Source organism: Caretta caretta, chromosome 20, assembly GCF_965140235.1.
Source record: "Caretta caretta isolate rCarCar2 chromosome 20, rCarCar1.hap1, whole genome shotgun sequence".
NCBI lineage: Eukaryota > Metazoa > Chordata > Testudines > Cheloniidae > Caretta > Caretta caretta.
In genome coordinates, this window is record NC_134225.1 from 19,260,855 (window position 1) to 19,271,014 (window position 10,160).

The 10,160-nt window shown below is 47.8% G+C and overlaps 1 protein-coding gene across 1 annotated transcript; it reads right to left on the minus strand.

The window, feature by feature from the left end:
- Positions 1 to 4,660: 4,660 nt before the first annotated feature.
- Positions 4,661 to 9,781, minus strand: DNAJB1 (DnaJ heat shock protein family (Hsp40) member B1). Its single transcript, XM_048832291.2, has 3 exons — positions 9,454 to 9,781; positions 6,786 to 7,357; positions 4,661 to 6,257 (listed from the first exon to the last, which is right to left on the minus strand). Exons 1-3 carry the CDS (start codon positions 9,662 to 9,664, stop codon positions 6,027 to 6,029), a joined length of 1,014 nt encoding a protein of 337 aa, XP_048688248.1. The 5' UTR covers positions 9,665 to 9,781; the 3' UTR covers positions 4,661 to 6,026.
- Positions 9,782 to 10,160: the final 379 nt, after the last annotated feature.

Consider the following 10,160-nt stretch of genomic DNA (forward strand, 5'->3'; position numbering starts at 1 on the left):
AATCACAGCACACCGCGAAGACCCGCTAGCCAATCACAGCTCGCTCTGCGGGATGGGGCGGTGAGCTGGGCGGGCAGGTTCCGAATCCACAGTGCAATGGAAGCGTCCAATCCAAACAGCAAGGGAGAGACCATCCCAGGAGATGGGGGGGGGGAAGGGAGATACCACCCAGAAGCCCTAGGGAGAGTGGGAGATACCATTCAGAGGTGGAATAGCGAGATCCTATTGAAGAAGGATCCCATGAAGTGAGCTGTAGCTCACGAAAGCTTATGCTCCAATAAGTTGGTTAGTCTCTAAGGTGCCCCAAGTACTCCTGTTCTTTTTGCGGATACAGACTCACAGGGCTGCTACTCTGAAACCTGAAGAAGGAGGGGAGCTGGCAGCAAATGCCTCCTAACCACTTCTGCCCCAGCAGCTTCCCCTGGCCAATCACAAGCAAGAAGGTCGAAACTAGCCAATCAGAAATTAGCAGGCAAAGGTATTGGTGGAGTACCTGTACCAGGTGCTTTGTCCCCTCCTATCCCCAAAATGAGCGGAGTCCACAGCCTAGCATGCTGACCAGTACGGTCTCTTTGCTTCCTGGTTTGCAGTGTTGTAGCCATGTTGGTCCCAGAATGGGAGCGACAAGGTGGGTGAAGTAATATTTTTACTGGACCAACTTCTGTTGGAAGAAACAAGCTTTCAAGTTTACACAGAGCTCTTACTTCAGGTCACTGCTTCCCTGTACTTTTGCCTGTCTGTATCCATCTATCTGATTTTTGGTTCTTTGGGGGCAGGGACTGAGTGTTCAGAGGCTGTACAGCATATAGTACAATGGGGTCCTGCTGATAATAGCTCATCTTAACTAATTAGCCGCTCACAGTTTGTAGGGTCATTTCCAACTTATCTGTATGTATATATATATATATATATTACTATATGTTCCATTCTATGCATCCAATAAAGTGAACTCTCACGAAAGCTTATGCTTTAATAAATTTGTTAGTCTCTAAGGTGCCACAAGTACTCCTGTTCTTTTTGCGGATACGGACTAACACGGCTGCTACTCTGAAAACTGGTCTGTGGGCTGGGGCTCCTAGTCAAAGATCCCCTGATCATCCAGCTGATGCAGTTAAGGCATGTAAGTTTCCTGGGCAACAGTATACAAGGAAGCGATTTGGCTAGCCCCATCTTCAACTGCCTTTGACTGCCCAACCTGATGGACTAGGTTCCCATTTTGTAGCTGGAGGCTCCTAGGCCCTACTGTAATACACACAAATAATTGTACTGTTTGCAAGCTAGTAAGAGAGGTGTGCATTTGACATTCCCTCACTTTGGTAGCTAGTGCCTTTTGTTCTAGCAGATATTAGATACAGGTGGGATGCAGTTATTCAAGGTTGTGACATTACAGTTTTGCATTTCAAAGCTTACAATAATAAGCACTTTTAACTACCTGACACTTTTTAAAGTGAACTTTTAATAATAAAATTTAGCTTTTAGTGGATTTTCTGTGCTTGAATGCTGAGGGTTTGTTTGCTCCAACATTCTTTCCCTGCCCCATTTTTTCACCTTAGCTGGCCACCTACACCTCTTCTCTCTTGCCCTCTCCCTTCCCTTCCCATCTAGTTGATCCCCTCCTAGCTAAACCCACCCAAAATAAAAACTACTCATGAAACTGATATGTTTGCTGTTCTCACATAGTTCACTCTGCTTGTTATACTGCTTCCTCCACCCACTGTATGTAGTTTGTCTGTTTAGAGTGTAAGCTCTGCAGGGTTTTGCACAGCGCCTAACCCAGTAGGACCCCATTCTCAGTTGGCCCCTAAGCACTATTATAATAAAATAAACACAAAGCACAGTGCCTCTCAATTTTGTACCATTGACTGGCTGAGCTAGGGGGTTGCTGGGAGCCTGAGGACCATATCTAATCTGGGTGGGATGGACCATTACATCCACCTTAATTCTTCATAGGTGGAATTTGATACAATAGTCCCCCAGCTGCAATGCTCTTATGATGCATTAGACTAGCGTGCATTTCATGCCGGTTCAGGTAGTTTCCACGGGCATGCAGGCCTGGTAGTTGCACATGAGCCTTATTAATAGCGGACAATTCTTATGGGTCAGTTGTTTATGAAATGCTTGTGATGTGCTAGACAGCAGCAAATTACATCTTCTGCTCTCTAACCCTTCACCCAACAACCCTATGCCAGGGCCTCCTGGAATATAAAGCACACTAAAGCATTTACATATACACTAAAAAAAGTGGGGGAATATGACAGGAGTCGGATTTGTATCATTTCATTGTGGAAAGTTTCTACTCATGAAGACTGCTGAGGGGAAAGAAGATTGAAGCCTGGCTTAATACAGGGCCCTTGATTGACAGCCTTAACATATGGGAGCTTGGGACATGGACATCAGATTGCTACATGGAATCCCCCATAGAAACCATGGCCTGAGCAGTGGGGTGAACTAGCTCTGAAAACTTAAGAGAAAGTATTTGTGCTGCCCCAACTTCCTGCTCTTGCTCCATTTGTCACCCGAAGGGGAGCAGGCTTTTGTTTTCCAGCTGTATAGGTACAAATGAGGTAATACTGCTGGGCTGGAACAAGTTCTCAAACTTATTCATGGAAGAGAAGTAGGTCACACTGCTTCCTTCTAAAGTCCAGCCAGTCATTTCTGTACAAGGAACACACTGATGCAAGTAGTCAGTCTAGCTCTATCCAGTAGGGGTTGCTGTGCTGAAGGAAGAAACATGAGCAGCTACTAGTGCCTACAGCCAAGGAGGAGGACCAGAACTAGCAGCTATTGAGGACAGGCACTAGAAAGTGCCATGAATATCAAGCACCCAGTAAAGACCAGGTGATGACAGAGCAAGGCAGACTCTTGAAAGAAGCCCTAGGGCCATAAACCGAGAGAGCAAAAATGGTGGATCTTGATAGGAAAAGAAGGGAGAAACTGCCAGCTGAGATACCTAAATACTTCCCTACTTGTACTTTTCCAGTGTTGTAAGGGAGACAGGGATACAGTATATTACAAACAGGAGTGGAAGAGGAAGTTTTATGTAACACCATCTGATAAAATGATAGTAGTAAAGTACAACCAATTCCTCTTCAACACCTGATTCTTTCATAAGAAGCTCACATGCTCTTCTACAACTCCATTAGAGAAAGGGTTCTAAATGTTTTTCAATTTGAGGCCCCCCCTTGACATGCAATAAAAACTCAAGGGCCTAGCAGAGGTGGGGAGCTTACCTCAAAAAGTTTGAAAACAGCTTATGGTGTAGGAAGCAGGTAGCTAGGGGCTGTGCATACATGGGGTAGCTCAAGCTGCAGGGAGGCATAGCCTCAAGGTATAGGGAGAAGGGTATTAGGGGCTATGTGCTGGCAGGCTCTGCTATGGTCCCTGTTCCCTGAGGGGTCTGCCAGCCACTGAGCTGGGCCCCCCGGCGCAGGGGACTCTTACCTGCTGTGGCCGCAGGAGCAAAAGGGGCGGAAAGCTGAAAACCAGCTGCAACGTGGGGCACCAGGAGAGGGGGGAACGCTGCCATTGCCTGCTCCATGGCACCAGCTAGAGTAGCAGCTGTCTCTCAGGGCCCTGCTCCAGCTTCCCACCTCTGACCCGGCCAAGGAGAGGAGATGGGGTGGGGGGAAGTTGTAGAGCTGCCCCTGAGACTGCCATGCTCTTGTGCTGGGTTTTTTTTTGGGGGGTGAGGGAAAAATGCCCTCCACATCCCAACTCCACCCATAGCCTCAGGGCTTCTGCCCCACAGGGAGCACGAGGGATCAGAGCTTCAAGCCCACAGGTGACTGCTTACATAAGGCTTCAATTTAGTCTCAGAATCTGTGACTTCCAGCTACCTCTGTGACTTCAGACTACAGTGGTCAGGAGCTGCAGGATGGTCTGGTCCTGGCAGGGACAGGGAGCGGCATGGTGCCCCTGTCACCTCTAGTGGTCCCTGGAGCTCCAAGCATGGTCAGTAAACGGTAGTAGAAACAGGCATGAGTTGAGTAGTTTTAAACAGCAGTATCTTTGTTATGGAGCACAGTCTGCAGCCCTTTGCTTTTTAAGCCACCACAAGTATTCAAGACATCCACTTTGAAATTGCATCCTTCTGGGGGAGAAGATGATCATCAAGAGAAGAGATGGTGGTAGCTTACCACAACTCAGACAACTGAAGCAGCATGGTGCTAGCACGTGGGAGCTCTCCCATAGAAAAAAGGTATAGAACACCTTCCCAAAGTATGTTTGTCACGCAAGACAGAGGAGGGATAGAATGCATGGACTAGCTTGACTAGTTTCCTCACAGCCCCTGGCTCTAAGCTTTATGGGAAAGTTATGTGCTCCACAACTCTAATGAAGCCATTAAGCCATGTTTACACCACCCCTGGTTCAGGACTAGTGGAGCTGTTCCAGCGGTGGTAACACCGAAAGCAGCATAAAGAACGCAGACCGCACTGGAGGGTAAAAACCTAGGCCCCAGCCCTGTGAGCTAGTAATTCCACCATGGGTACCATCGTAGCTCAGTGAAAAGCACTAGTGCTAATACACTCTGCAAAAGATGGGTGTTTAGTGACTAAACCAGTGTTCAACTGCATTTTCCCATTACACTGAAGTGTAATGACATGTTTAGATAAGTCCTTCACTCCAGATACCCAACCCTGCCCCCACACATGCCTAGATCTTTTTCTTCAGTTAAGGAGACTTTAATTGTGGCGCAGCTCTTTGACATTAGTCTATCATGGCAGTAACATTACAAGTTAAGTTTCCAGTGCATTCTGGGTTCATGCTCCCACATTGGATAGAGAGCATGTTCTCTCACAACCCCCTCATGAATCTTTATCAATGTACTCAATCCTATAAAATATAAGCTGCTCTACTGCATTACACACATCAACTTTACACAAATGTATACAAAAAATATATAATATGTACAGGAAGTGCCACTGTGCTCCTATATCAGGAACAAAAACCCTTTTATCAAAAAGGATAACTCTGGTGGTGCTACCTATTCAGAGGATCAGAGTCCTTTGAAAAAAGTCCAGAGTCCATTAGTGTATGGAGTAAGTCTTTAACACAATAAGTTTTGACACTGACCCTGCATGCAGGATGATGGAAACTCAACATCCTGTTTAGGTACAGTGTACCTGGAATGAGAAATGGCTGCCCCATATTTGTTCAGCCCATGACCAGGAACCAGGATAAGAGACCTTAAAATGTCTGTGTGAGGGGGAAGACTTTCATAGAGGGAATGATTCAGAGTATTATACTTAAGATCCATTTTCCTTTGCATATTTTTTCCTAGACCAGACCTTGTTAACTTTGGTTGTTAGCCAATGTATGATGAGTTTAAACCTAAGGGCTTACTCATTCAGGCTCACATTTTGAAAGACATCAGGACTTCTCTAATGTTTCCAGAGTCACAGATTAAGGTCAAACACAGGGTGGCTTCCTTCTAACACTATCGACAGAAGGAAAAACTGTTAAGAAAACCCTTAGCAAGACATTGACAACTTACAGGAACTAAAAACAGTTAATATTTAAGAGTGTCCCAGTAGGAAAGTCCTTAAGTGTAGGAAGTGACAAGGGACACAACACAGTACAACAGCAAAGGCAAGATGTTAGAGATTGTTTTACTTGCAAGTCCAGTTTTAGATTTATGTTTCACCCTTTCCAAAGGAGGAACTACAGGTCTGCATGAGATGAAATGAAACAGATGCCCAGTCTATGGGTAACCAGTTAAGGGAAGGCAGCACATTGAGCACTAGGGTGGAAACTGGTCACCAGAACAAAGGTTTGGCCATGAGATGTTCTGCAGATTCCTCCCACAAGCAACTGCTCACTGATGTAAATACTTCAAGTGATGATCTGGGACTATAGAGTCACTGAAAAGTGAATGCACAATTTTGAAGATGGTACTCTTGGGGAAAAAGATACTTAGCGTGAAAGTCAACAACCTCCACTAAAGAGAAACCCTGAAGTCCTGGTTATGGTCCAAAAACCTTTTGCTTTGGAAGTGTCCTTATTTCAGTTCTCCATGAGCAGCCTTGCTATATTGGCAGGATCTGCTCTAGTACACTTTTGGAAGCCTGTGGAATTCTGTCTGGAAACTTTACTTCAAATTCTATAATAAGGTCCCCTCGCTGGTCTGGATTCTTGGGATATGGGAGGCCCTCTCCAGGGATTCGCCGCTTTATCCCAGGTTTAATGACATCTTTAAATACCATTGGAATGGTCCTGCCATCCAGCGTCGGCACATTGACTGTGCAACCACACAGGGCCTAAGTATAAAAACAGGACAATCAAAACACTGTCTGCAAACAATCTCTAGCAGATTTCCCGAACAACCAAAGAGAAAGCGTTTCATTGCGATGGCCTGTTTATTCCAGTTAGGCTCTTCTGAATCCTGCTGAGTTAATCTGATACAGGCACCAGATCAACAGCGCTGGAAATTGTACAAATATACCACAAACAGTTGTGCAACCCTTCCACATTGATGGATCAGCAGGGTCAGTTTGGATGTTGAAAGTTCACTTTCTCAAGAGAGTAATTTGCCCGTGATCTGCCATCTCTAATGGTGACTTATGCCCTCTGGTTGCTTCAGAAGGAAGTATCCTGAGGCTACTAACTTATTTTATACAGACCAGAGAGCAGTTAGGCAGGTATCCTATTATGGATTCAAGCCAGATACTGAACGAAGTGTAGGGGAGAGAAGAGATCTCAGTATTCCCATTTGTCACTCCCACTATCTAAAACCCAAGCCAAGCCACCCATTAGAGTCCCATACTGAATCGGGCACCTTTGCTTACCTCACGGAGGCTGATCTTAGCTGGGAAAATAATATCAGACCCATCTCTCTTAAAGACATTGTGTGGCTTGTCTTTTAAAACAAAGACAATGTCAGCTGGAATGTTGTTTGCTGTTTGGTCTCCCTCTTTGGGAAAAGTAATCTTTGTTCCTTCTTTCCACCCTCGTTTGACTTCAATGGTCAGAATCTTGTCCTCATTCCGCGTGGTCTTGCCATCTGTATTGAGTCGTTTGTGAGAGATTTTCATTTTCTTGGTGCAGCCAGTGTAGATCTCCTCCAAGGAAACCCTCAGATCATGAATGACAGGAGGGTCTTGTTTTTTGCGTATACTTTCATGGCCCGAGCGGGAGCGAGAGAAGCCCATATTACTAAAGCCCCCCATCTGAAAAGTGGAGAAAGGGTCATCAACATCCATGTCTTCATCTCCATTCCTTTGTACAAAAAAGGTATCAAATGGGTTCCTCCCACCAAAAAACTCTGCAAACATAGCATGAGGATCTCCATGAAAGGTGTAGCTGAATGAGGTACCACCATTGGCACATCCACCACTGCTGGGACCACTTCCCTTTAGTCCTGAAAAACAGAGTAAATATAATCCAGTAGTTAGTCATAAAGCTTGAGTTTACTCAGTTCTTATCAAGAGTCCAGTCCACCATGGCTTTGTTAACTGCAAGACTCTCCCCCACCCTAAGATCTTTGAAAAGAGATTTTTATTCATGACTACATTTGAGATGCATCACCAAAAAGAGGTTTGCTGTCATCTTAAAATGATGTCAAGATTCAAACCTCCCTAGTCAGAAATTAGAGTCATGTTTAAGAGCTCTCATCTCCCCCAATTACAGAGTCTCCTAAAGTATTAACTTATTCAGAGCAGTTTATTTTTTTTATAATTGACCCAACTGTACTCCTTAATATGGCAGCAAACCTAGCTGGCCTATAAACTTCCCATCTCTATCTACAGAGAGTCTGATTTAGAATCATTGTAGGCAAAAATAATTTAAACTGAAATGGTTGGAGACAGCAAAGTTAAATTCTTCCTACTTCAATGAAACACTGTTACTGAGGCAAGTTTCATAACCTAACATATACAAACAAACAAACGTACTAGAATCTTCTAGTGACAAGCAAAGCCATTCTCTAGCCATGTCTCGGCTGTCCTAGAAAAGTGGCCTATCAGCATACTACCACTAAGACATCAGCTCTTAAGGGGAAATCACTAAGAATTTACAGGAAATGCAAGATATAAGACACAGGAAACTAGCAACTGTAAAGCAGCTCAGACTCCACTTTTCGGAAGTAGTTTAAGGACAGTTATCTACAATTCTATTAGCTGGAAATATCAACTAAATTAGTTTTAAACAAATCCTTCTCTTCTTCCAGTTTCAGCTGAATAAATATTGACAGTTGAGTTAGCCGAGCTAGCAGTGTTTGAGAAAGTACAAAGCAAGCTCCCTTGCTTGAGTCATCTAAATGGAGGAGACTGCGCCCTAGAAAAAACAATCTGGACTAATGTTAAATTAGAGATTTGGTGCAGAAGTTTAACTCCTTAATCTGGAGGAAGTCAGGCAGGCACATTGCCTCCAGGCTTTGCACATGGACTTCAGAGCAGGTCTCTCCCAAAGAGTCCGACACTGGTATTCTATTAATAGTTTTAACAGGCTATGTTATTAATGCAACAGGACGCTGATAATAAAGAAACTGGCCAATTCCCAAATCCACTTACAGACAGTAGGAACTAGTTCTACTTTCTTTCATAACTAGCCCTGTACCAGATCTCCCTGTTCCTAGGAGTCTCCTCTTAGATTAGTTTGTTGACAGTCATTGTCACAGCCACTTAGCCGTCCCATGCCATTGACAGCATCTACAAGCTGCACAGTCAAGTTGTGTCCCCTTCCTGTACACACACAAGCCCAGGATTCAGTACTGTCCCCTGAAAGTCACCCCTCTCCAGACTTGCAGACAAAACCAATGAATTTCAGGAGCAAGGGTAAAGGATGAAAATAAGAGAGTCCAGCTACTAGTGAATACTTTACTTCTCGGTCACTCCCAGGGCTGCCCCAAGAGAGCCTCTCTCCATCATCCTGTATGTACTGGGGATACCAGGCGCAAAGGGATATCCAGCTCTCTCTCCAGAGAGTTCAGGTGTGCCCCATTAGGGCATAATATCCCTCTTCCCCAGTCTCAGAGCCGCACCTCACAGCAGGGAAAGCACTTACACAGGATGCCCATCACCATGGCACCCCACACCACCCCATACAGGGGGCCCTGCTACAGAGCTGCACCAGAATTTCCTTCTCCCCCTGGACATACGGTCTGCCCCAGCCCCCCTTCCAAAGAGGCCCTCCTGTCCCCACGACAACTGCACCCCAAACCCGGGCACCTCATTTCCCCTCCTCGCCCACCCAGCCTTAGCCGTCCACCACTGTCCCGGGCCAAGCCAGCCGCCCCCTTTACTTTATCCGAAAAGCAGCAGCACCCTTCTTCCCCCAGCGCCCCAGGATTCACGCTTCCTTCTCCCCCCCCCCTCACATCAAGCCAGCACCCTTCGCCACCCCATAGCTCTACGGGGGCAGCCCCCCCGCCCCGATACTCCGCTCCCCCCCCCAGCTCCACACAGCCCCCCCCCCCCCTCCCCCAGCTTGGCGGCAACCGGCCCGCAGCCCCCGCACCTTCCTCGCCGAACTTGTCGAAGACCTCCCGCTTCTTGGGGTCGCTGAGCACGTCGTAGGCCTCGGCGACCTCCTTGAAGCGCTCCTCCGCGCCGGGGTCCTTGTTCTTGTCCGGGTGGTAGCGCAGCGCCTGCTTGCGGTAGGCCTTCTTGATGTCGTCGTCCGAGGCGCCGCGGGCCAGGCCCAGCGTGCGGTAGTAGTCCTTGCCCATGGCGGCTCAGTCCCTGCCCGTGGCGCTCTCCCTGCCCCCGCGCCGCGGCCGCCGCCCCGCATTTATACGGCGGGCGGCGGAACCTTCCAGAGCTGGCCACGGCCCTCCAGAACCTTCCTCCGCCCCGGCCGCCGCCTCCGCCAATCGCAGCGCGGGGCCGGCCGCGCCCCGCCAGTGGGGGGGGGGGGGGGGCGGGTCTGCGTCACGTGACCGCACACAACCCTCCCCCCCCCCCCTAGAGAGCGTAACCGTCGCGGAGGCCACGCCCCTCCTCCGCCCGCACCCGTGGGGTGGGCGGCGACAGAGGCGCGCGCTGGGCGACCAACGGTCGCAGCCCCGTCAGGCGGGACCAATGGTTGCGGCCCCTCCGAGCGTTCTCGCCCCGCCCCCTCCTCGGGGCGGGGCTGGGCGCGAGCTGAGGTCTGAAATGTCCATTTCCAGGGCAGCCCCCCTGTCCGTCTGCGTCCGCGGAAGGAACTGGGGGACTTGCGGCGCC

Coding starts and splice junctions, on each gene's coding strand:
- DNAJB1 (XM_048832291.2), bottom strand. CDS start 9,664: ATGGGCAAGGACTACTACCGCACGCTGGGCCTGGCCCGCGGCGCCTCG. Junction 7,358..9,453: donor CGACAAGTTCGGCGAGGAAG/GTGCGGGGGCTG, acceptor TCTGTTTTTCAG/GACTAAAGGGAAGTGGTCCC. Junction 6,258..6,785: donor CTAAGATCAGCCTCCGTGAG/GTAAGCAAAGGT, acceptor TTTTATACTTAG/GCCCTGTGTGGTTGCACAGT.